This window comes from Nerophis ophidion, linkage group LG19 (genome assembly GCF_033978795.1).
Source record: "Nerophis ophidion isolate RoL-2023_Sa linkage group LG19, RoL_Noph_v1.0, whole genome shotgun sequence".
NCBI classification, from domain to species: domain Eukaryota; kingdom Metazoa; phylum Chordata; class Actinopteri; order Syngnathiformes; family Syngnathidae; genus Nerophis; species Nerophis ophidion.
In genome coordinates, this window is record NC_084629.1 from 24,356,668 (window position 1) to 24,383,882 (window position 27,215).

Genomic DNA, 27,215 nt, shown 5'->3' on the forward strand with positions numbered 1-27,215 from the left:
GCATGTTAATAAGCAACTAATTAATGTTGAATATTTTCCCCATACTAAAGTGTTACCATGTTTTTTTTTACTGGTGCACAAAATGAACTGTGCAACATGAACATCACCTTGTTAAGAAAACAAAACAAACAAAAAAAAGTGCATACACTCACAACAAAAACTTGTTGCGAGTGTATGCACTGTTTTGTTTTTGTGTGTAATATTACACACCTGCACATCTGTCAGCTGATATGGAGAAGTTTGTATTTACACGAGTCGGGTGTGTTTTGACCTCCGTCGAACCCCTGAGGCCGACTCACCGAACCCCTAGGGTTCGATCGAACCCAGGTTAAGAACCCCAGCAATGTACTATTACGATCCTACTTCAAGAAACTCTTCAAACTTAAAGTGTTTAAATAAAAAGTACAAAGAAGAAGAACCATGATAAACATTCTGAATTTATCTCATCCATCCATTAATTTTCAAGATAAGCTTATTCTTCTCACCATATGAAATATAACTTTCTTTACCAATTATTATTTATTTTTTGTGTTATTACATATCAAGTACATTGTGAATAAATAGAGAAAATGAAGTGAACAAATATTTTACCAACTGGTGTATAAAGGAATAGGGGTAGGATTATATAAACTCTGCTTCTTCCTACTCCTTTTCAAACATACTGAATAGAGGAACTGGAAATGGTGATGTATCATGTTGTATGTGTTGTAAGCATTTCACCAATCTCACGCACTTTGCAAATTTGGACGCGATCTAACAGCAAAACAGTCTCCCAACACTGCGTAAATGGCATCAAGGCCTATTTATCCAAGCGTAAGGGTTGGGAAACGAAGGTGTTTGGCGAGGGAAGTGTGGATACAAGCCGGGTGGCCTATTTCAAGTTCCAGGTAACCCTACATTATTATATTTTATAAATAGTAAACCAAGTTGTGGTAGTAGTTTAGTCAGTGGTTTAGTCGTGGATGTACACTGTGTAGTGATGAATCCAGTAAACATTTGATTTGATTTTGATTTGACATTGTTGTGAGCACAATACCAATGGCGCGCAATTTGCAAAATGCGCAACTGCATTTTTCAAATGTAATGTCAAATCAAATCATATGTTTTTTGGATTCATCCCTGTACAGTGTACATCCACGACTAAACTACTGACTAAACTACTACCAAGTGTGGATTCAGGCCGGGTGGCCTATTTCAAGTTCCAGGTAACCCTACATTATTATATTTAATAAATGGTAAACCAAGTTGAGGTAGTTGTTTAGTCCGTAGTTTAGTCGTGAATCTACACTGTACAGTGATGAATCCAATAAACATTTGATTTGATTTGACTTTGATTTGCATTGTTGTAAGCACAATACCAATGGCGCGCAATTTGCAAAATGCGCAACTGCATTTTTCAAATTTAATGTCAAATCAAATCAAATGTTTATTGGATTTATCCTTATACAGTGTACATCCACGACTAAACTACTACCAAGTGTGGATTCAGGCCGGGTGACCTATTTCAAGTTCCTGGTAACCCTACATTATTATATTTTATAAATAGTAAACCAAGTTGTGGTAGTAGTTTAGTCAGTAGTTCAGTCGTGGATGTACACTGTACAGTGATGAATCCAATAAACATTTGATTTGACATTAAATTTGCAAAATGCGGTTGCGCATTTTGTGAATTGCGCCCATTGGTATTGTGCTTACAATATATGCATGCATGTTCCAAATAAACTCAAACTCAAGAGTATTGTGAGGAAGTAATATGATTTTGAGGGAATTCTATGACATCAACACAACAACCCTTCTATCCATATAAACTTAGATTTGGCTACATAAAAGGCCCAACATCTTGAAGTATATTGTTTGGTTTACTTTAATTTATCTGAAAAACAAATGTGTAACATTGGAGTAGACGCGTTTAGTAGTATGAATGCACGTCGTTTGCACCCACGTTGCCAGTGCGATTATTATTGTATCAAGCACGAATAACACAGAAGAAGCAGACATAACTACTTACATAGGCAAAGGGAGGAATGCAGGGCACATCAGTTGGAGATTACACACCGCAAAGTTGTCGAGTTGCGATGTAAAAACGCATGTTTTGATGAAGAACTGCAACTGCAGGGTACGAAATTTCCCACCCCGGAAAAACAGCCCAGTGCGCTTGCGCAGTACGTGAACAAACAGGCGCCAAGTTTGTGATCACCAGGAGTAGATTCGACGCTTATCAACAGAAAGCCGTCGGAGGACGTATTTGCATATTTTATAGCCACATTTAAGATTTTAACATACATGTGTCTATATTTATGTATACAAATAATATTTTTTTTCTTTTGTCGATCATTTTACATGTGACGAATCTGCTTTAAAGAGGCCACCATACGTCACGTTCACACGACTGCCAAATCTAGTGCCTGTCAGGCAACACGCTAAGTTAGCAGTGTTACTTTGAAGCCTCGTAATTAAATTCATGCCCGCAGCGACATAGTGCAAACGTTTTTGAAACTAATTAAAAACGAAACCTTAGATTTGCTTTATTCAACATTTTCTTAAAAAAAAAAAAAAAGCCGCTTAAAGCTGTTCTGGGGGGCGGAGTGTCTGCAAAGTGTTGCGCCGATTGGGGCGCTCCATCGGGGGACGAGAGATGGCGTGCTTGTTGGAGGCCCCTCTCCGCATCAGTGTGCTGTCTGTGAGTGCCACTCTTACGTATTGCATTGGTAGTTTGTAGTTCCACTGTGCCCCCATTCTTGTTAGGACTGCTTAACACCAACAAGTCAACACAAGTCCGGAGTCGTCAAACTAGAGCAACCGCTCGTGTCCTCATGTTAGCATACATGCTAAGCGGTCCGCCTCCTGTGGGTGCTTACCTCCAAGTGAGTACTCGTTTCAAGCACCCGGCTTGCACGGACAGGCGGGGATGTTCGGAACACGACACACAGCGACACGGCGAAGGCTACGTCTACTCGCCCCTTCGGTTTGTTCGGCGAGTCTAACCGAGCCGACGACAGAGCTGTCAGTGTCACCCGGAATAGGATAGCGGCTAACCGCTACGACTTGTCACAAATGTTTATTCCAAGAAAAATCCAACCGTTGCTTACACGTTTCTTAAATACGTACATTGATTCCTCTAATTTTCCACAATTTCTACAATAATGTTGAAGTCAGCTATGAATGTGACGTGAGCGAAAGCCGGTGGCAGGTGCTCTTTTTACGCTAACTAGCCGTTAGCCGCAGCTGAGTTAGTCCATCCATCCTAAGGCTGGGCGATGTTGCCTTTTGTTAATATCGCGATTTTTTTCATGCCATATCGCGATATACGATGTATATATATATATATATATATTACGATATTTTGCCTTGGCCTTGAATGAACACTTGATGCATATAATCACAGCAGTATGATGATTATATGTGTATACATTAAAACATTCTTCTTCATACTGCATTCATATATGCTACTTTTAAACTTTCACGCTTGCCTTTTACCTGCTTTTGTGTTTTATCTTTCCATCCACTTTCTACTGCTTGTCCCATTTGGGTTACTTTCTTTCCACCGCTGCAGTCACGATCGAGGTTAAACTGAAGGAAAGAAAACCATATTTTTGTTTGTGTTCATTTTGACATGGTGTATTAACACATCCATACATTTTCTACCGCTTGTCCTGCACGGGGTCATAGGGGGTGCTGGAGCCTCTCAGTTGCATTCAGGCGGAATGCGGGGTACACCCTGGACAAGTCGCTACTTCATCGCAGGGTCAACACAGATAGACAGACAACATTCACACTCCCATTCACACACTAGGGCCAATTTAGTGTTGCCAGTCAACCTATCCCCAGGTGCATGTTTTTGGAGGTGGGAGGAAGCTGGAGTACCCGGAGGGAACCCACGCAGTCAGGACCTTAGTATTGTGAGGCAGACTCACTAACCCCTCTACTACAATCTGCCCGTCATGAGACATCCATCCATCCATCCATCCATCCATTTTCTACCGCTTATTCCCTTTTGGGGTCGTGGGGGGCGCTGGCGCCTATTTCAGCTGCAATCGGGCGGAAGGTGGCGTACACCCTGGACAAGTCTCCACCTCATCGCAGGGCCAACAGAGATAGACAGACAACATACACACTCACATTCACACACTAGGGCCAATTTAGTGTTGCCAATCAACCTATCCCCAGGTGCATGTCTTTGGAAGTGGGAGGAAGCCGGAGTACCCGGAGGGAACCCACGCATTCACAGGGAGAACTTGCAAACTCCACACAGAAAGATCCCGAGTCCGGGATTGAACCCAGGACTGCAGGACCTTCGTATTGTGAGGCAGATTCACTAACTCCTCTACTACCATGCTGCCCGTCATGAGACATACAAATAAAAATGAAATACACACAAATACACAGTTTAACTTGGACCCCGACTTATTCGGGTGTTACCATTTAGTGGTCAATTGTACGGAATATGTACTGTATTGTGCAATCTACTCTACAAAATGCGAGTGGACCCCTGCCTGGTTGCCTGGATTTTGAACTACCTTACCGACAGGCCACAGTATGTCAGACTGAAGGACATCACGTCTGACACTGTGATCAGCAGTACCGGAGCACCGCAGGGAACGGTCCTGGCCCCTCTTCTCTTCACCCTGTACACCGCTGACTTCTGCTACAACTCAGAGCTGTGTCACATCCAGAAGTACGCGCATGACACAGCCATCGTCGGGTGCATCAGGGACGGCAGAGAGGAGGAGTTTCGGAATCTGGTGAGGGACTTTGTTGTCTGGTGCCACACGAACCTCTTGCAGCTCAATCCATCAAAGACCAAGGAGCTGGTAACCTCTTGCAGCTCAATCCATCAAAGACCAAGGAGCTGGTCATTGACTTTGGGAGGTCGAGTCCACGGTCACAACCTATTGTGATTGAGGGAGTTGAGGTACAGACCGTGGACTCATTCAAGTACCTCGGGGTTTGGGTGGACAATAAGCTGGACTGGACTGTTAACACGGACCACCAGTACAAGAAAGGACAGAGCAGGCTGTACTTCCTCAGGAGACTGCACTCCAACAACTGCAAAAAACTCCTGTGGATGTACTACCAGTCTGTGGTTGCCAGTGTTCTGTTCTACATGGTAGTGTGCTGGGGGGGCAGTACATCTAAGAAGGACAGCTCCAGACTTGAGAAACTGATCAGGTGGGCCGGTTCTACAATCTGAATGAAACTGGTGACGGTGGCAGAGAAGAGGACTGTTGACAAACTAGTGAGCATCCTGGATGATGCCAGTCACCCTCTGCATAGCGTTATCAGTAGCCAGAGGAGCCTGTTCAGTGCTAGACTGCTTCATCCCAAGTGCAGGACTAATAGACTCAAAAACTCCTTTGTCCCACACGCCATTAGACTGTACAACTCCTCTCTGGGGCGGGGGGCGGGGGGTACTAGGATGACAGGGGATGCAAAACAATAACAGTGCAATACTTTTTCATAACATGGTCACTACTGCCTACTTTGTCTTGTTATATTCTTATCTTACTGTTATATTTTTATTCCCATTGTTGTTTTTTAGTTTTTATTGTTATTGTAATATTTTTCTATTTTGTTTCCATTTAAACCCCCATTATTTACTTTTTACTTTTATTTAAGTTGATCTCAACTCTGTACACTGCTGCTGGAATTTTAATTTTCCTGAAGGACTCAATAAAGTACTATCTTTCTATTTATCTATCTAATCTACTAATAAAAGTTTCAATCAATCAAAGAGGACATGCAGTATGTAAAAAAAAATGAAATAAATGAGCTCAAGTCGCCAACATAGACGGACAACATTCACAGTCACTTTCACAAACTACGGCCAATTTAGTGTTGCCAATCAACCTATCCCCAGGTGCATGTCTTTGGAGGGGGGAGGAAACCACTCGGAGAACATGCAAACTCCACACAGAAAGATCCCGAGCCCGGGATTGAACTCAGGACCTTCGTATTGTGAGGCACACGCTTTAAAAACCCCTGTTCCACCTTGCTGCCTTGTATCAACACATCACCCCAAAACTTCAATCAAGAGTAGGGAAATTGTCTCTAAAAACTTATAAAACAAGTATAATTTGTGTCTTTATTACAAACCCCGTTTCCATATGAGTTGGGAAATTGTGTTAGATGTGTAAGTTACCCGTAGCTTGGGCACTAATACACCCCCAATCCATCACAGATGCTGGCTTTTGAACTTTGCGCCTATAACAATTTGGATGGTTATTTTCCTCTTTGTTCCGGAGGACACCACGTCCATAGTTTCCAGATATAATTTGAAATGTGGACTCGTCAGACCACAGAACACCTTTCCACTTTGCATCAGTCCATCTTAGATGAGCTCGGGCCCAGCGAAGCCAGTGGCGTTCCTTGGTGTTGTTGATAAATGGGTTTTGCTTTGCATAGCAGAGTTTTAACTTGCACTTACAGGTGTAGCAACCAACTGTAGTTACTGACAGTGGTTTTATGAAGTGTTCCTGAGCCCATGTGGTGATATCCTTTACACACTGATGTCGGTTTTTGATGCAGTACCCCCTGAGGGATCAAAGGTCCGTAATATCATCGCTTACATGCAGTGATTTCTCCAGATTCTCTGAGCCTTTTGATGATTTTACAAACCGTAGATGGGAAAATCCCTAAATTCCTTGCAATAGCTCGTTGAGAATTATTGTTCTAAAACTGTTCGACAATTTGCTTAGTAATTGGTGACCCTCGCCCCATCCTTGTTTGTGAATTACTTAGCATTTCATGGAAGCTGCTTTTATACCCAATCATGGCACCCACCTGTTCCCAATTAGCCTGTACACCTGTGGGATGTTCCAAATAAGTGTTTGATGAGCATTCCTCAACTTTATCAGTATTTATTGCCACCTTTCCCAACTTTTTTGTCACGTGTTGCTGGCATCAAATTCTAAATGTTTATCAGTTTGAACATCAAATATGTTGTCTTTGTAGCATATTCAACTGAATATGGGTTGAAAAGGATTTGCAAATCATTGTATTCTGTTTATATTTACATCTAACACAATTTCCCAACTCATATAGAAACGGGGTTTGTACAAAAGCTTTTTTTTGACACTGAATTCAGATAATATATTTTTTAACATTAAATTATGCTGACGATTGCAGCTGGGATAGGCTCCAGCAATCCCTACAACCTTAAGAGGGACAAGCAGTAAAAAATGGATGGATATCTAACTTAAAGACACTATTTGCAACTTGCTCACATTTACATTTTCCAAAATAAAAAATATGAGAAGAACAACAGCTGGCTAAACAGTAAAGCTGTAATTTTGCTTCATCCTTCACTTAAAGTTTGAGTGAAAAATGCACAACTGACCTGATATGTCTGAAAGGGATGGTACAGTATTATCTACTCACAGATGCTACCTTAAGGTTATTTGAGTGCTTTGCAGCTAGTCCTGGATATTCCCACTCCTAAATCCCTAAATCACATGCAGTAGTGAGGCAAAAATACAATCGTACTTACAGTATGTTTCCGTTAGTTGTTTTTACAGAATCATTTGTTTTACAATTGTCTATTTTTCTCGCAATTATCAAGTTTGTGTAACAAGATATTTTACCATTTCAAAGAAATTGATTGGTGTTGACAGCAGTTTCTCACTGTCTGATCTGCATGTACACGCAGGGAGTGCGTGCACACATACAATAACAGTCCAATAGAAGCAACTTAAAATCTGAAGTTGTAAAACCATTCAATGAGAGCTAACGCTAGCTATCCAAATCGCTATCATTAGCTAACAACACGCAAAGCTAATGCGCTTGCACGTGTTATGTACGTACATAGTTACATCATAGAAGCTGTTAGTAGGCATTTGTGTAAATGTTGCAAATAACCCCTTTTAAATGTAGTAAACCACTGTACTTAAGGCCAGGCAAGGTTTCAGGCAGTTAAAGTTTACTTTGCACACAATAATATGTTCCTTTCAAAGCAAGTGTCTTTCCTTTTTTATCGTGCACCAAAAGCGCGTACAAAAGTTCAATAAACATGAAGACAACAGCTAAATTGTGGTGAACATTATTCATCATAAATCTGGTTTTACGTAATTGATTTTCACCATTTTAAAAGACTCCTAAACAGTTTGTAATCTGCAGTTTTTAAGCATGTGCAAAGGAAGCGTTTGTGGTCCTTATGCATCCAATGTGTAATCTGCAGTTTTTAAGCATGTGCAAAGGAAGCGTTTGTGGTCCTTATGCATCCAATGCAAAGACTGCATACTACGTTGTAGACTCCTCAGTGTACTGTAATGGGTGCATGCATTGAATGACAATGTTGGTACGTTTTGACAGCGATGAGCATATAATTAAGCACAATTTTTTATGTGTCAGTTTGGCCATTATTTTTTTTCTTGTCGTATTGTAGGAAGTCACTGCCACCAGTCGCCATTATGTGGACCGCCTGTTCGACCCCGACCCACAGAATGTTCTGCAGGGAGTCATGTAAGTTCATGTCATGAACCAACTCGATGTTTCAAAATCAACAGCAAACACACGCTTGCTGTTCTTCTGTGTTTATATGCCGCTCTCTTTCAAAATACTTCTCACTGAATCCACTTTGGTTCTTTTTTATTTTTAACCGCGGAAGAGAAGAGGCTAGCTCTTGTTACAGTGTCCAGTCTGCAGTACTTTTCCACAAGCCTTCTTGCCATTTGATAGCATTTGGCAGAACGCAGTGAATATATTCATGTTAGCGGGGAAAAAATACAAGCGCACACAGCATTGTGTAAATGGGATGATGCAGTATCTTCAAAACAAAACACACATTTAACCAAAGGCAAATGCACTTAAAAAGGTTGTCGCACAAATGTCTGTTGTGTTCATCTCCGCAGCGATATGAAGAACGCCGTAATTGGCAACAATAAGCAGAAAGCCAATCTGATCGTCCTGGGAGCTGTGCCGAGGTAAGCATCACCCGTGTTTTGTATTTAACTTTCTGACTTCAAGTGATTTTTAAAACTTTTGTTTTGAAAAATGAAAGACAAATTTGACATCTGAGCCAAGTGACACATTGTTTGTGATGCATGCATGCATGAATTGGTAGTTGGTATCAGGCATGTATTTATTTGTGTGAAATAAATAATACCTTCTCTTTTATTGCTACACAATAAAAGCTTTTAAAATATTATTATAAACACAAACTGCTCCAAGATTTGTCTTGCGTATATAATTTTCCCTTTGGAATTAATGAATATAAAAAAAATATGTTCCAGGGTCTAATTGAGGCCATCGTAAAATCGCGCAAAGTAGGGCTAGGCGATATAGTTGAAAACTGTATCATGATACAAGTGTTTTGTATCGGTCGAGATTGATCATTATTGATATTTTTTATGACCAGGACAGAAATATATTAAATACAGTTGTTGTTGTTTTTTTTTAAGTAGCCCTCCTCTTATTATAATCCCCTCAGCTATCAAGGCAGACAGGTAAGGACATGTCAAGACAAGCATGGAAACATTCAATGTGAACAAAATTGTAAAATCATGTTTAACACTTAACACTAACTTCTTAAAATAAGGAATATGTAAGAAATGCTCGAAGTGCAACAAAATACTGCAAAGTGGGAAAATGTAAAGAGAGAAACCTGAGAATAACTTTTTTCTGCAGGTTTAGTGTCTTGAAGTTACTACTGTTATCTAAAGGCTGAGCACGGCTAAGGTGGTAGATAGATAGATAGATAGATAGATTGATAGATATATAGTACTTTATTGATTCCTGCAAGAAAGTTCCCTCAGAAAAATTAAAATTCGAGCAGTAGTGTACAGAATTGATATCAAATTTAAAATGTAAATAGTAAATAATGGGGGTATAAATGGAAATAAAATAGAAAATTTTACAATAAGAATACAAATTAAAAACAAAAACAATAAGAATACAAATATAACAGTAAAAATAAGAATAACAAGGGAAACTGTGCAGTAGTGACCATGTTATGAAAAAGATGTGTGGTATTAAAGGTCTTGGTGGGGCACGAGTGGCTTGCATAATTTACAGACCACAGTGTTCTGACTACGGTCCGTTGGAAAAAAGAAAAAAAAAACTGCAATATTGTTGAGGTAACTTTTCCTTTTTTATCCAGAATTTCTTTGCTGTCTGCAACACTTAATTTTAGTTTCTCTTCTCACTCTGCGCAAATAATCAACTGCAAAACATCGAGATGGCTCAACAAAACTTGATAGTTGCTAATGTTACTTGATTGGCTGTCAGTGCCATCGATCACTTCCTGCGTTCTCGGTTAGCAGAGCGCGAGTGCCTTTATTCCTGCAACCAACATTGCTTTGCAGTTTCAGTTTTTTTCCCAGCAAAGGAAAAAAAAAAGATTGATTCCATTTTATTTTGATGTCGATTACGTGTCTATAACGATATATATTAATATAATTTTATCGTCCAGCCCTAATACAAACAAAGCTTTCTAAACTATGCTAGTGTAAAACGAAGTTAACAACTGTAAAACAAAACATCATAAAAAGAGTATCTTATTTCGATGCTGCTATGTTGAGCTTGTCCCTTCTTGTGTATATTCCTCTTCTCACCTACCTGTCTCTGAAGGGCACAGAAAGCTAATACGTGGAATACACATTGTGTCCTTTGATGCCAAACTAACATGTTCTAGTTTCATGGAACCCGTCAGCAATAGCAGTAACTAAAGGGAAACTATGATGATGTTAATATCTATTTAAAATATTTCCTTGTGGTCTATATCAGGAGTTTTTAAACTTTTTGACAACAGTGCCAACATTTCCATCACAGACGGACCAGGGCCCACTCAAATATTAACACTGAATTGGTAATCTTACTCTTGATTTATGTGATACAACATACTAACAGTTTAACAGGATACATCTTTTCAAATGATATGAAAGTATGTTTTAATTACAGAGATTATTATTAAGGTTTAGGTCAGGCTGATTACAAAAATAAATACTGCAAAAGAAGGGACTTATAAAAAAGGATTTCGGAATACATTTAGATATAATTAGGCACTGCTGAAATAAATACATTCAAAATAATTATGTATGTCAATACAATTTTAGTGCAAATTAGAATACAGCTTTACCATTTCAGTCATAATTTTTGAGTTTAAGAAACGTCTCTATGACTTAAGCTCCAGACTTTTTCTGTTTGTTTGTATTGTCAATTCTGCAAGTGGTCGAAAAATATACGACAACTGAGTACCGCTGTGGCCCATACAGATCACGGCTTACAAAACGGATAATTTTTGGCGGCCCAACAATAGGCCCTGGCCCTATGCTTAAGAAACATTGGGCCAGACAATATGTATTGGATATGCTTTGGTGTAAATATTGCTCCACACATCACATGTATGACCCGTTTTTTGTCTGCCTGCAAGATGTGTAGTTTGTGGAAGCATTCCTAGATTACAAATGAAATCACACTCCAACAGCGAAACCTCTCTTAATGTATCATAGTTTATCTTTTGAAAATGTACACTGTTTGAATACATATCTTGAAGTCGTTACTGCTGAAAAAAATTCCCAACACTGTCCAAAATAAACTTCATAAACAATATATAAATTCACCCAGTCACAACATTGGGTACATCTGCACACTTTCTGCTGCTTTTATGTCACTGCATTTGGCATGGCAGTGTTTTGTACATGCTGAGATTGTATAAAAATAAGATCCTCCACCTTGGGTTGAGAGCTGGAGTTAATGTCGAAATAAGTACGTCCACCTCGCTATGACATCACAATGTAGCCAGACTACAGAACACCGTGAACAAGGGCATCTAAAACTGCCTGCAAACTCACGCCAAAATGCATCAACCTCATGATTTGACATGTTGGCATTGTTGAACATGAGTGTCCAATATTGCAACAACATTTATAAATCAGAAAAAAACTAAAATAATCACAGGTCCCCTTTAACAGAACGGCTGTGTGTTATTTGCAGGTTACTGTATCTGCTTCAGCAGAGCTGTTCTAGCCTGGAGCTGAGGACAGAGTGTGCAGTGGTCCTGGGCAGTCTGGCCATGGGCACAGAGAACAACATCAAGTCCCTGGTGGACTGCCACATCATCCCTGCCCTTCTTCAAGGTTGGCGTACTGGCATACATGCTCCTTTTTGGAAAGCAGAAGGGAGTAGGGGGAGGCTAATCAACAATTATTTCCTCTTGTTGCTTGCAGGCCTGCTATGTCCAGATCTGATTTTCATTGAGGCTTGTCTTCGATGTCTCAGAACGGTCTTCATCAGTCCAGTCACTCCTGTGCAGCTGCTATACACTGTAGGCTCACTTGTTGCTTTCATTTCCCCTACCAAAAGAGGCCACATGTGATTTTGATAGGTTTTCCACCTCCATCCCCAGGATCCCACTGTGGTCCCCCATTTAATGTCCCTACTAAGCCGCTCACACAGGACGCAGGAGTACACCACGCAGATCTTCTCCCACTGTTGTAAGGTATTTGGTTGCTATTGGCGCACACAGCCTGCAAGGTCTTGGCGGGAACAAGACTCCATGAAATTGTTGATTGGGCAATTTTTGTTTGAATCTTTTGCCTCCAGACGCCGGAGCACCAGACTGTTCTGTTCAACCACGGCGCCATTCAGAACATCGCCCCATTGCTAACATCGCCCTCTTACAAGGTAAGCTCATACATAATGAATGATGGAACACTAAATTGGCCCTTGTTCGTGAATGTGAGTGTGAATGTTGTCTATCTGTGTTGGCCCTGCGATCGGGTGGCGACTTGTCCAGGGTGTACACCGCCTTCTGTCCGATTGCAGCTGACATAGGCCCCAGCACTCCTTGCGACCCCAAAAGGGACAAGCGGTAGAAAACGGATGAGAACACTATTTGTAACAATATTGTAATTGACAAATGATTTTCTAATACAGTAGCATCTAAACTTACAAGTTTAACTGGTTCAGTGGCAGAGCTCTTAACTCAAAACACTTGTATCTCAAATCAGCGTCACCCATTGGAATTAATTGACTCAAAACAGCGCCCTTTTAAAATGCCTTTTAAAAAGAAAAACTAACTTTTAGATAATAAATCATTTTATGAACAGTACAATAGAAAGCACAACAAACAACTTCAGTAGTTTTAAGGTAATGTAGTATGTAATGTATTTATTTTGGAGAACAGACTTTGAGGCTAGCAGTAATACGCCCCAACTATCCAAGTTGGCCACACATGCTTCATGTTTTTGATGATTTCTCTATTTATAATTCAATGAATATCTACTTTTTCACAATGCTTGAAAATAAAAAGTTATGTCAATCACCAGCTAATGCTAGCAAGTAAGACCAAATGTTTTGGCCATATCTTATAAGGTTCACAGTGGCATTTGCTAGGCCAACTAATGGTAGAGATGCTTACAACCTGATGGCGCTTGAGAGGTGCTGCAAAGATCAAGCTTGTGGCAATGAATTAAAAACGACCTAAGACGGTAATTGCTGCCAAAAGTGCATCAACAAAATATTGATGAAATGCTGTGAACACATATCTATGTACATGTGATTTTTAATTTTTTTATGAATTAGAAAAATAAAAATAATGTTTCACATTATCATTATGGGGTATTGGGTGTAGAATTTGGGGCGAAAGTTTATTTTGGAATACGGCTTTAACATACCAAAATGTGAAAAAAGTGAATGCAGTGAAGCGCTGTAAAATTAGTTTTTTTGTAAATCCAAGGTCTTCAACAGGGGGTCCATGACTCCTAGGAGGTCAAAAGAGGTACTGCAAGGGGTCGTATATACAGTATACTGTTTTATTTGAGCATTTGATAGCACATTAACATGGTACCTTTTTAAGATATTTTTTTTAAATACAATTTTATACCACGTTAGGGTTGTACTGTATACTGGTACCAATAAAGTACCGCAGTAAAAACGATACTATGTTGCCTTTTAAAAAATCCAGGTACTTTTTTTTTTTATTATTATCTGCATACTGCGGTGACGTGTACAGAGCTGAGGCGCATGATGTCGAGTGTGTCAGCACGCACACGCAGCTGCGCATAGAAGCAAAAATAGTGGGGATTAGAAGAATGGTAAAAAAAAAAAGACTTTTTACTGGTTAATAAAGAGGGTGTGTGAAGCGCAATGTGGAGCTATTTGGGCTTCAAAACTACCAATAAAAGTGACGCCTTAAACACAGAAGCGCCACGCTGCAAGCGGTGCAAACACTGCTTTAAAATATTTCTTGTCAAAAGTTGTATTAATGTGTCACAATCTTTGCTTCAAACTTTAGTAAATATGTCAATAACAATCATCCAGACCTACTGGTGAAGTTTAAAGGTGTTGTAGTTAACCAGCTCCCCTGCTGTACACATACAGATACGTAAATGCACACACAGCTGGTTGGTTTGTTGCCAATTATTAGCGCAGTCCATTTAGCGTAAACTAATGAAAGTGAAATGACTGAATTTTGTTACAAATTCTTACAGTTTGTGTTTTATCTTTAACAATGCATGCTTTCCTGCTAGATGTTTTAGTAGTGTAGGTTTAGCCATAGTATTGTTGCCTTTAGTGTTTTACTGATTGTATTTGTCCGCGACCCCGAACTGGACACGCGGTAGGAAATGGATGGATAGGTGGATGAATTTGTCTTAAAGCACAGGCCAAGAGTGGCAACCATTCTATTCCAACCTAATCATAAATTATGGCAGATTATATGTCATATTTAAAATTGTGAATAGTTTTTTGAGTCCAATAAGAAAAGCCCAGTGTGTTTAATTACTTTTAATTTTGATTTTAATCTTCTAAATTGTTCTTTGAGTGCAATAAGGAATATATATTTAATGTGTTTAAGATTTTCTGTTAAAATGAAGCCTATATAGAGATTTGTTTGTGATCCCCTTTGTTTTGAAAAGTATCGAAATACATCTTGGTATATTTCATATACCAATACCAAAATACTGATATTGGGACAACTGTACTACATATACGGTATAAGTATGGGGTCCATGCACAGTCTCTTTGTCAGTTTGGGGTCCTTGCCCTAAAAACACCTGTTTTTAAAAATCTAAAGTATTTAAATTACTATTCTGTTCAACTTGCATGTCAAAAATTCATAAAAATAAAAACACAGTACAGTATGTTATGTTTAATAAACTAAATTTTTAGCTGACAAGGCAAAAATTGTGTGTTTTTAAGTCCTTGATTTTTAGATAAGGTGCTTCTAATTAAAGCGATTCTAAATGTGTGGTTATCTTGTAATTCAAATCATCCTAATAGAATCCTTCTCAGTGTGCTGGCTGGTGTAAAGCATCGCTCGCTTTAATTTCTACCTTGCAGGTACGGATGCAGGCGTTAAAATGCTTCTCAGTGCTAGCTTACGAGAACTCTGCGGTCTCCATGATGCTAGTGAAAGGTGAGTGTTCAGTCTCTCGTTAATAGTTTGCTTTTATGTTTGGGCTAATCCGTTTTTGTTGCGTATTTGCAGTACTGGTAGAAGGAGAGCTGCTCTCTCAGGTATTTGTAAGAATGATGCAAAGGGATCAGCCCATTGAAATGCAGCTAACGGCAGCCAAGTGGTAAGTAAAGCGGAGGCCATCATGTTTTCTTTCTAATGCTCCTTGTGGTGCATCTCTTTGACGTGCGCCTCCTTCTGCACCAGTCTCACGTACATGTGTCGAGCAGGCGCCATTAGGACAGACGAGAGCTGTATTGTGCTGAAGGTGATGCTTTTCTCCCACTATTCCACTTGTTGCCATTATATAGAAGTACATGTGTGATTTGTTGTCGTCTGCCCAGACGTTACCGTGTCTGGTGCGCATGTGCAGCAAGGAGCACCTGCTGGAGGAGCGCGTGGAGGGAGCAGAGACGCTGGCCTTCCTCATGGAGCCAGACGTGGAGTTGCAGAGGATTGCCAGCACCACCGACCACCTTGTGGCCATGTTGGCTGACTACTTCAAATACCCCAGTTCGGTGTCGGCCATCGCTGACATCAAGAGGGTGAGTAAGTGAGCCAGGTGGAGTCTACATTTAGTTGGTAACATCGTCTTTTTTAACCGTCTGCGCAGTTGGACCATGACCTGAAGCACGCACATGAGTTGAGACAAGCCGCTTTCAAACTTTACGCCTCTTTAGGCTCCAATGACGAGGACATCCGCAAGAAAGTAGGCCATCCTCCTTGTTTCCATAATAATGCAATCCATATACGTACGCCACCATGTTGACATTGGACTCTTGTGTTTTGTGAAGATCACAGAGACGGAGAACATGATGGACAGGATAGTCAGCGGCTTGTCCGAGTCGAGCATTAAAGTTCGCCTTGCTGCTGTTAGGTAAGACTACCTCCGAATGTGACAAGGACATTGGTAGTATTTCTAAACCTAAAATGTTTTATGTTCTAGATGTCTACATAGTCTTTCGAGGTCTGTGCAGCAGCTGAGGACCAGCTTCCACGACCACGCCGTGTGGAAGCCTCTCATGAAGGTGAGAAAAGTGCTGCATTTTAAAAAAACGAGACGCTTCTCTGTGATAACTGGTTTGTTTGGATGCAGCTGTTGCAGAACGCGCCTGATGAAGTTCTGGTCATGGCGTCGTCCACTCTATGCAACCTCCTGCTGGAGTTCTCACCCAGCAAAGAGGTAGATGCTCACAAATACACACATAACTTTGACGTCACATACAACAATGGCAGTAACTGCTATAAACAAAAAGTTTGGATGGCCTTAATGGGGGTCCACATTTGAAGGATGTAACTGTATCAAATCTATTATCACAATATTATGGATACAGTACGATATTATTTCGGTAAATGTCCAAAAAATAAAAGTTTGGTTAAAATGCCGCAGTGTGTAAAATGAAGTGGCACAAATGTTTACGATAAACACGCCTACTGTTTTGGGACACTAACATGTTAAAATGTTGTAATCATATTTATTACTACAAACATTTATTTTTAAGTGTAAATAATTATGCAGGAACATAGTGTTTTAAGCAAATATTTAAAAGAATAACTTACAGTTGATGTATTTAAAGTAACAAAGTAAATATCTAGTGTAACAAGTACACTTTAGACACTATGGACACTATGGGAAGCAGTGTCTTCTACAGTGGACAAGTTAATATCAGTCTGGAAAATGTTGCTTTTCAGATTACTAAACTAACAATATAACTTTTAACAACAGATGTTTGGCTTCGCTGACTTCAAATATATTTTCTGTGTGACGGTTTATGAGATGGCAAGTTATCAAGGGTGTCTCTTGCATTCTGCTATTTTATTCATTCAGCCTATTCTAGATGAACATAGGTGCATCTAGAATAGGCTCCAGCCCCCCCTGCGACATTGAAAGACGGGCAGTAGAAAAATATAAGGATGGATTTAGAATGTATCAAGTAGCTTTTTTTAAATTTTACTTGTATTTCCCGCATTGAAAATTTATTTTGGTCATTTCCTGCCTTGCCATGCAACTAGACTGGCTGGCTCTGTCGCCTTGGAAATGCTCAAAACAAAAGTGACACGCTTCCTTTTCCAGAAAGCAGATTCTTTTCTCCCACAGAGAAGTTAGGTTTTCACCAAGGTTTGTCTCTGTTTGTTGACAAGATAACTCAGTTATGTATAGATTTTAAGCAAAATTTCAGGATAAGTCTGGGGGAAAAAAACAATCCTTTCTCTTTCCTTTACAACCTCCCACACTGGCGCTTCGCAGGGAATTTTGGGAGATGTAGTTCCAGACCGACCAAATCAAAAGTGCCAGCAAAAAACTACTCTGACCAAGTTTTAATTTTATGTTGAAAACTTGCACGGTATTATTGTGATGATTTTGATACCGAAATACCGCGGCATTTATAAAACCATTACGGCCCCTGCTATATTCTATTGCATTTAGTGTAATATTAATTCACTCTGTGTTTGTTTGTAGCCCATCCTAGAATCAGGGGTGATAGAACTACTATGCAGTCTGACCCAAAGCGAAAGTCCTGCACTAAGAGTCAACGGGATCTGGGCCCTTATGGTAAGAAAATTCTCCCCCCAACGGGCTTTTAGACAATTACAGAATGTAACTGTGTTTGTGTATGCATAGAATATGGCGTTCCAGTCTGACCAAAAGGTAAAGGGGGAGATCGTTCAGTGTTTGGGAACAGAGCAGCTCTTTCGCTTACTGTCTGACCCTGACGCCAACGTGCTGATGAAGACGCTGGGGTTGCTCCGGAACCTTCTGTCCACGCGGCCTGTAAGAACACAAACACACACACACACACATTCTCTTAGGCGACGTCCACAAAAACACAGATACTTGATTAATGCATACTCAGAGTTTCCCCTAAATTGCCAAAATACATGTAGTTGTTGGGGCGTGGTCAATATGACGTCATCACATGATTTGCTCTGATGCATATATTCTTTAAGAAGGCAAAACAATGTGAATGTACACTTAAACAAATCTGTTATTATTAAGTATATTATTAACATGTACATGTTTCTTACAATATTTTGTTCTATTTTTAAATTGTTGCTGCTTATTTTTCAATGTACTTTGACGTTTTTTTTTTCTTTTAGAGATTTCTCCAATTTTTTTAGTCACTCTTTCTTTGATAAAAACAACTGGCAAAAAATCCAGCATTTATGTCTGGTGTTAATGGAGACGGTACTCGTGTTTAGAGACTCTTTACTTCTGTCGTTCCATGTCCGCAACTCCAGCTACAATGAGCCTGGCGCCACATTTGCTTCGCGCTGCTAGGAGTCTTTCTCTCAATAAAAGCCGCTAGTGTCATCTTAAATTGTGACGACCGCTGGCGGTTATGTCTCGGATATATTCAAGTACGTCCACAGCGCATACACACTGCTTCTGCTCCAGACAACCAAGCGTATAGCTTATGTTATCACAATAACTGGTTTCAGGAACATGGTGCCGGTGTTTAAAGTATGTCTTTTTTCTGTCAAATTTTCGATGCATCATTAGTTAATAGTGCGCAAATAAGGAACTATATTTAGCCATTCATACTGTAACTACCTGCTGTTTTTAATGTGTATGTTAGTGTGTTATAATGGTAATTTTTACTTTGGTCTGTGAATACACTGTGTCGGAGGAGAATGAAGAATTGTTGTGTGTCGAGGAGTGAAGCACAGGTTGTGTGTGTGCACGGAGGAAATACTTGCTGGATTTGAGCCTGTTGTTGGCATAAATATGGCAATAAAATATAATAAAAGAGTGTCCGACTTGGTTTTATTCTTGATGCTACAATACATTATACTACTTAATTTTGTTAGGTGTGGCGGTTAATATGAAGCCGTGGCGCTCCGCCACAATCAAATACATTAAGGGGATACCTTGATACTTTTGTATGCGTGTAGGCCTCTTGTCCACATGCACGGCATACTTCTGTCTTTAAAAATGCACACTTGTAAATGCTGGCCCGGGTGAAGAGTTTCTAATTTCTTTCCTCAGCGTATGCGTGTACATGGCTTAAACAGAGACCTGTATTCACTTGATGTCACGGTTGTGTGCCGTAATTTCCAAAGTTTGATATATATTAAACAACACTGCCTTGCTGTCTTTATAAACACACGAAGAGGACCTATTGTATGTGTTAACGTAAATATATTAAAGACACATCAAAATGCGTTTTGAAAAACGCTGCTTTTGCTGCGACACTCCTCGCGGTGCTAAAGACACTCGACTCTTTTGGATATCATCCTTGTAGGACAGGGGTCGGGAACCTTTTTGGCTGAGAGAGCAATGAAAGCCAAATATTTTAAAATGTATTTCCGTGAGAGCCATATCATATTTTTTAACATTGAATACAACTAAATGCGTGCATTTTTTAAAGTAAAACCAAACATTTTAGAGTATAATAAGTCTAATTATTTTTAATAACATTGTTATTTTGTGAACAGGTGCGGTTGAAACGGATGGATGGATTAAAATGCATGAGAATGTTTTATATTTTGAACGTTCTTTTTAACATCGTGATTACCAGCGGAATTATTCATTACTTATCGTGTTAAGCAATGTCAGCTAAGATTTATCTGAGAGCCAGATGCAGTCATCAAAGAGCCACAGGTTCCCTACCCCTGTTGTAGGACCTCTAGCTGATTGGGATAACCGAGACACCCAAGACTTTTTGCTTTGTGTTATAATAATGATTGATTGATTGATTGAGTAGTTTATTGACATCTTAAATAATTTAATCGATGTAATGCTTTAAAAAGGCAAATAGATGGCACAAAAAGCTGAAAGGCTTCTTTCCATTGAGGTCCATTAAATATTCATCAAATTGTGATACATTCAATAATAAAAGATATATACCCCGTGACATGTATATAAAAAATGATGTTAAAAAAGTTTTTACATTATGTACACATACACAGTATACATGTCAGGTGATTTGAAAAACAATATATACAAAATGGGAGGAGATATATACACTATGTACATGAGAAAGATGCAGCATTCTCTGTTTTCACCCCTTACTTAACAACAGATCATTAAGTTATTTATCGTATTTTGCGGCCTATAGAGCGCACCGGTATACAAGCTGCACCCACAAAAGTTTTGAAGAAAGAAAAATGATTTGTTCCTATTTTAGCCGCATCAGACTATAATCTGCAGCTGTATATGTTGTGAAATTAATTATTTACACAATTATCTGCATCTGAATACATTGTGAAATGTTATTCAAACAAATATTTTGTAAATTTTTATTTACATACCTTGATTGATTCAAAACGGTGCCTGTAACACAGCAGTAAACAGCTGATCAAACAAAACTGAAGTCATCGTCATGGACCCACTAGCTGCGGAAGTGAGCTCTCCAATCAGCTAAACGGACTCAAATGGTCCACAGTGACATTTTGGTGAATTACAAAACTGGAACAATACAAAAAGAATGTTCTTGTAAGCTAATAATTCTAACACAGACACTCGTAAACATGTTATCATATTGGCTAATGCTAACAACTTTAGCCTGATTACATTACAATGGCACATACAAATATGCATGAAAACACTCCTACAGACATCACACATTGGATGGTTTAGTAAGTATGAATATTTGTAGTTATATAGGAACACTTGCATACATTGCTTGGAGTGACGAATGCAGAATCCATACAAGTAGTAACGCAATGGACGAAGACAAGACGGAACGGGACTTTTATTTCTGGTTCAAAGCACTAAATCTAAAGGAAACTGTAAACATTCACCTCATAGCACCTGCAGTGAGAAAACTCATCTAAATGGTGGTGCCACAGCACAAACAATAACACAACTTTTCAGTGTCTCCTGGTAAATTATGGCCAGTGGCGAAGAAAAATCCATAATTAGTCGCACTGTTTTTTTAAGCCACAGGATTCAAAGCGTTGGAAAAAAGTAGTCTTGTAGTCCGGAAGTTACGGTACTTACGTGTGTTGGTTCCTTTTGTGTAGATGGGGGTGTGACAGTGTGCACGCTTAAAGCGCCAACTAAAAATTAAAAACGTGATGTGTCCTGTTTTTAATGTGCAATAAAGTGTAACTTTATTGCACATTAAATATATATCTATTATTATTCCATTATAGTTTTGCAGCAGCACACGCGCTTTAGGCACTCTAACATTAAGGAGATTTTTTCTGGCTTCTAGTTAGTGTGAACTGATTTCACATGTAATTTATCACCAATTTGATGATTAAATGTGTTGGTGTTCACCAGCAGTGCGCTTTAAGCACTTAAAATAGATTTATAATGTTCCCCAAGTTCTGTGTAAGTGTGGGCTGATTCTAAAGATTAAGTACATGTCATTGCACATCTAGTACATCGCAATCAACATCATACTCACAGAGGTGTAATGCCACTAAGTCAGCTGTGGATGCTTTTCCAGGCTTCTGATTGGACTAAAATGTGCATGACAGCTGGTGTATGTGTATGGACAGAGACGGTTTTGAAACTACCGTATTTTCCGCACTATAAGCGCACCTAAAAACCTCAAATTTTCTCAAAAGCTGACAGTGCGCCTTATAATCCGGTGCGCCTTATATATGGACCAATATTGAGCCACAACAGGTCTCGCAACTACAGTAAGCAGCCGCCGACTTAATTTTCCCCCGAAGAAGAAGAAGAAGCGCACTTCTTCTACGGAGGAAAATGCAGTGCATGCTGGGATATATGACTGCGGGAGGCGTGCCGTTTCTGTGTTCGTGTAAAGACACCAAAATGGCTCCTATTAAGAGACACGCTTACGACGCAGATTTTAAACTCAAGGTAATCAGTCACACAGTAGAACACGGGAATAGAGCAGCAGCGAGAGAATTTAACATTAACAGCAGCGACACTGACTCATTTAATGACAACTTCGACGAGACTGATGTTGGATGCCGTATTCGCCCAACTGTTTGATTCGAACACTGAAGAAGAAGAATTTGAGGGATTCGTGGATGAGGAATAACTAAATAAAATGAGCTTTACATGTTTTTTTTGTGTGTTGTGTTGTGTGACATTATCGTTTGAGCAACGTTGAGTTATTGATATATTATTGCTTTGGACTATTTTGAGTATTACTATATTGTGAATGCATTAATGTTTGATTTACCGTAACAGTATCAGACTGTTTTTTTACGTGTATTGAATCGGGGCAAATAATAAAACCGCTGTTTATTCATTTTGGGAGTGAACGGAGTTGTCAGAACGCTCGTTTGTAATCTATCAATTAAGTTTGACTGGCCTATCTGTTTTGTTGACATTCCCTTTAGCGCAGCTCCATCTAAAGGATGCATACCGTAACCCCAGCCTCTACTGTAGCATCTATTCTATGCGCCTTATAATGTGGTGCGACTTATATACAGTGGGGCAAAAAAGTATTTAGTCAGCCGCTGATTGTGCAAGTTCTCCCACTTAAAATGATGACAGAGGTCTGTAATTTTCATCATATGTACACTTCAACTGTGAGAGACAGAATGTGAAAAAAAATCCAGGAATTCACATTGTAGGAATTTTAAATAATTTTTTTGTAAATTATGGTGGAAAATAAGTATTTGGTCACTTCAAACAAGGAAGATCTCTGGCTCTCACAGACCTGTAACTTCTTCTTTAAGAAGATATTCTGTCCTCCACTCGTTACCAGTATTAATGGAACCTGTTTTAACTTATCTGTATAAAAGACACCTGTCCACAGCCTCAAACAGTCAGATTCCACTATGGCGAAGACCAAAGAGCTGTCGAAGGACACCAGGAAAAGAATTGTAGACCTGCACCAAACTGGGAGGAGTGAATCTACAATAGGCAAGCAGCTTGGTGTGAAAATATCAACTGTGGGAGCAATTATCAGAAAATGGAAGACATACAAGACCACTGATAATCTCCCTCAATCTGGGGCTCCACGCAAGATCTCATCCCGTGGGGTAAAAATGATCATGAGAACGGTGAGCAAAAATCCCAGACCACCACGGGGGGACCTGGTGAATGACCTGCAGAGAGCCGGGACCAAAGTAACAAAGGTTACCATCAGTAGCACACTACGCCGACAGGGAATCAAATCCTGCAGTGCCAGATGTGCCCCCTGCTTAAGCCAGTGTATGTCCAGCCCCGTCTGAAGTTTGCCAGGGAGCACATGGATGATACAGCAGAGGATTGGGAGAATGTCATGTGGTCATATGAAAGCAAAACATAACTTTTTGGTATAAACGCAACTTGTCGAAGCACGGGGGTGGAAACATGCTTTGGGGATGTTTTTCTGCTAAGGGGACAGAACGACTGATCCGTGTTAAGGAAAGAATAAATGGGGCCATTTATCGTGAGATTGTGAGCCAAACCCTCTTTCCATCAGTTAGAGCTTTGAAGATGAAACGTGGCTGGGTCTTCCAACATGACAATGATCCAAAACACACCGCCCGAGCAACGAAGGAGTGGCTCCGTAAGAAGCATTTAAAAGTCCTGTAGTGGCCTAGCCAGTCTCCAGATCTCAACCTCATAGAAAATCTGTGGAGGGAGTTGAAATTCCGTGTTGCTCGGCGACAGCCCCGAAGCATCATTGCTCTCGAGAAGATCTGCATAGAGGAATGGGCCAAAATACCAGCTACTGTGTGTGCAAACCTGGTAAAGACCTATAGTGATCATTTGACCTCTGTTATTGCCAACAAAGATTATATTACAAAGTATTGAGTTGAATTTTTGTTATTGACCAAATACTTATTTCCCACCATAATTTACAAATAAATTCTTTAAAATTCCTACAATGTGAATTCTTGGATTTTTTTTCACATTCTGTCTCTCACAGTTGAAGTGTACCTATGATGAAAATTGCAGACCTTTGTCATCATTTTAAGTGGGAGAACTTGCACAATCGGTGGCTGACTAAATACTTTTTTGCCCCACTGTACGAACAAAGTTTTAAAATGGGCCATTCATTGAAGGTGCGCCATATAGTGCGGAAAATACGGTACAGTCATGTGGATGGAGATTGTTTTAAAACCTGTGTTTGCATCCGTGTTTGTGTGGACATGGCCTTTGGGAATACAAATAGAAGTAAAAGCTTGCATGAAGAATTCCAACATGTTTGTTGTGCTTTCATCAGCACATTGATCAGATCATGAGCTCTCACGGCAAGCAGATCATGCAGGCGGTCACGCTTATCCTGGAGGCGGAGCACAGCGTTGAGGTCAAAGAGCAGGTGTGTGGCTGGGCAATTGCGGTTATTAATCTTAAGTATTATTTTCATTAGTAGTATCATTGCTGAATGTCTGCCACTCATCATCCAGACGCTGTGCATCCTGACTAACATCGCTGACGGCAACACGGCCAAGGAGCTCATCATGACTAATGACGACACGCTGCAGAAAATCAAATACTACATGGTACATATGAACTTTTATACAGTAGAAAAAACGTGAATAATGGAGATGGCCATACAAATAGCTACTTTTGACACTAAGATAGGTAGAGATCCCCCATACGCACATGGCATAATAAGTGTAAGTCGTTATATTGTTATCAAGATTTTGACTGCTTTTTCGATGTCCCTCAGGGTCACTCCAATGTGAAACTGCAGCTGGCTGCCACCTTCTGCATCTCCAACCTCATCTGGAATGAGGAGGACGGTACAAGCACACAAAAACGAATGCTAGAATGGCTGACAATTTATGGTCAAGAATCAATTTCATAATTTTTCTCAGTGACACCTGAGGTCTCTTCCAAGATTTCTTGTTGTTCCTGTTGGGTTGAGTTTTTTTCTTGTCATGATTGTGTGTGGCTTGTGCAGCCCTTTGAGACTTTTGTGATTAAGGGCTATATAACTGAACCTTGATTGATAGACCCGTAAAGGACTCGCCTCTCTCCCTATTATCAGGTTCTCAGGAGCGGCAGGACAAGCTGAGGGAGTTGGGCTTTGTGGACATGCTGCACAAACTCTCACAAGTGTCGGACGCCAACCTTAGTGACAGGTGAGTAGCAACAGTTGGAAGAGACGCAGGACATGAGCGCTCACTCTGAGTCCCTCCCTCTTTCAGGGCCAAAACAGCAATGCAGCAGTACCTGGCGTGACCACAGGGAGGAGCTGACCACCAGCACTCACGAGGAACCTGTGCCGGCGTTTGTTTGGCTTTTTTTTTTTGTTGCACAGACACTTTTTTTTTGGTTTTAAGACACAGGCCTCCCTTGTGATCATGAACGTTTTTGGAGACTTTCGCCGTCTTTTCTTTATCAACAATGAAGTGAAGTTTGGGGCTTTTTGATGTGACATTTTTGAGAAAGGTGAACTACCCTTGCCTTTTTGTTATTTTAAAATTTTTGTGATTCAGGATGGGACATTTTTTTTCTCAAGGACTCGTTCAGAAGATAAACACAGACTGCTTATTTTGAAATGTGGTAGTTTTCATTCTTGAGCAGACATACCTCGTAAATATATAAATATATATAAATATATAAATATCTATTTTTGGAATGTTATTTCCTGCCCTCACCTTATTTCACCTCTGCACACTCATGTTTAGAAGAGAATATCATGATGGTTTTCAGCGTGCCTAATAAAGTGGCACATAGGAGCGTGTTTCCTCACCTTTTTTTATGGTTTTCTTTGGTATGTGTTTTAAATTAAGATTCAGGTTTGTTTTCATGCTTGTTTTCAAGAAGTGTAAAGATTCATGAGATTTGACTGGCTCCCCCCTGTGGACACTAAAGTGCAGCACAGTAAATGCCTAGTGTCGTTCCTTTTATCATATTTTGAGAAAATATTTTCCCTGTGAGTGTTTCCTAACATTTCAAACCTCACTCGAGCTCTGATGGGATGAATGTCAGCACTGGAAATACATGCAGTCTCCAACAAAAACACTATGTTCTCCTTTATTTCCCTATTCAATTAAATGTTATACCCGCATCTCCAGAAGTATTTGGACAATAACAAATGCTTTCCACACCACCAAAATTGGTGTGACTTAAACTTAACAAGTGTATTTTATCTGTATGGCGCAAATTTCCCCTTTATGCTTAACTGCGAACCCGAACCTAGTTACTGTTGCTATGCCCGAAACAACATGGCGCTGGGCCAGTCCATACTCTCCACAGTGATACCACATGAAATTATGTCCCAGTTTCTGGTTAAGTTATCCTTATAAGAGTTCATCCACAATGTAAAATTAGAGCGATATATGGAAACAATGCATAAAGTGTGTGGCTTATAGTATGTGGTAAAGTAGTAGTCAGTTAGCTAATTAGCTAACACACATGACTCAGGTTAGCATTACAGCTTTCACAGGTTTAACATATATTAATCAGTAAGAGCAACACTTACCTTGGAGTTCTTGGGGGATGACGGTTTGCATTTTAAATATCAAAACTATTACAACAATGTAGTTTATTTTTAACAAGCTACTTTTAAATTGGGCGCTAGAAAGAAAATGACTGACTTATGGGCGGAGCTCGATCTGTGCTGCTCTCTGATTGGCCATTCTGTTTCCAGTATGTGACTTTGTCAAGGTCAGTTGGTTGTCTTTCTATAATTTTGTCACAAAACCCTTTAATACGCGCATAATTCAGGTCTTTATAATTAAGACTGGTTCGTTATTGTAGCTTTTTTTTTTAAAGCGGTCGGGAGGCAGTGCCTCACCTGTGATCATGCAAAAATCTAGCTGTCAACACTGAATTTCTTTTCAGTTTATGAACTTACATTCATATTTTGTTGGAAGTATTATTCAATAAATATATTTATAAAGGGGTTTTGAATTGTTGCCATTTTTAGAATATTAAAAAAAAAAATCTCACATACCGTCAAGTACCCCCATTTGAGAACCACTGGTATACAGTACCTGGGGTGTGTAT

The 27,215-nt window shown here is 39.7% G+C and overlaps 2 protein-coding genes across 5 annotated transcripts in view; one reads left to right on the forward strand and one right to left on the reverse strand.

Moving 5' to 3' along the window:
* Positions 1–2,872, reverse strand: part of dbr1 (debranching RNA lariats 1) — a 15,459-nt gene extending 12,587 nt beyond the window's left edge. Inside the window, exon 1 of one of the 2 annotated variants that reach the window (XM_061879634.1) lies at positions 2,698–2,872. The gene's annotated coding sequence lies outside the window, so the exon portion shown is untranslated. Of the gene's footprint in view, positions 1–2,008; positions 2,196–2,697 lie in introns of those variants that run through there. The other variant, XM_061879633.1, reaches the window with a different exon arrangement.
* Positions 2,381–26,226, forward strand: armc8 (armadillo repeat containing 8). Of its 3 annotated transcripts, XM_061879627.1 has the most exons (23): positions 2,381–2,680; positions 2,746–2,864; positions 8,381–8,457; positions 8,847–8,918; positions 11,929–12,071; positions 12,162–12,259; positions 12,341–12,433; positions 12,538–12,618; positions 15,277–15,352; positions 15,425–15,515; positions 15,599–15,659; positions 15,736–15,936; positions 16,005–16,100; positions 16,186–16,268; positions 16,338–16,419; positions 16,488–16,574; positions 17,853–17,945; positions 18,015–18,164; positions 24,478–24,573; positions 24,662–24,757; positions 24,928–25,000; positions 25,249–25,342; positions 25,409–26,226. In XM_061879627.1, exons 2-23 carry the CDS (start codon positions 2,814–2,816, stop codon positions 25,440–25,442), a joined length of 2,028 nt encoding a protein of 675 aa, XP_061735611.1. In that variant the 5' UTR covers positions 2,381–2,680; positions 2,746–2,813; the 3' UTR covers positions 25,443–26,226. The 3 variants fall into 3 exon arrangements, with proteins under 3 accessions (XP_061735611.1, XP_061735610.1, XP_061735612.1); XM_061879626.1 differs by having other exon boundaries at positions 2,381–2,864; XM_061879628.1 differs by lacking the exon at positions 2,746–2,864.
* The last annotated feature ends 989 nt before the right edge of the window (positions 26,227–27,215 follow it).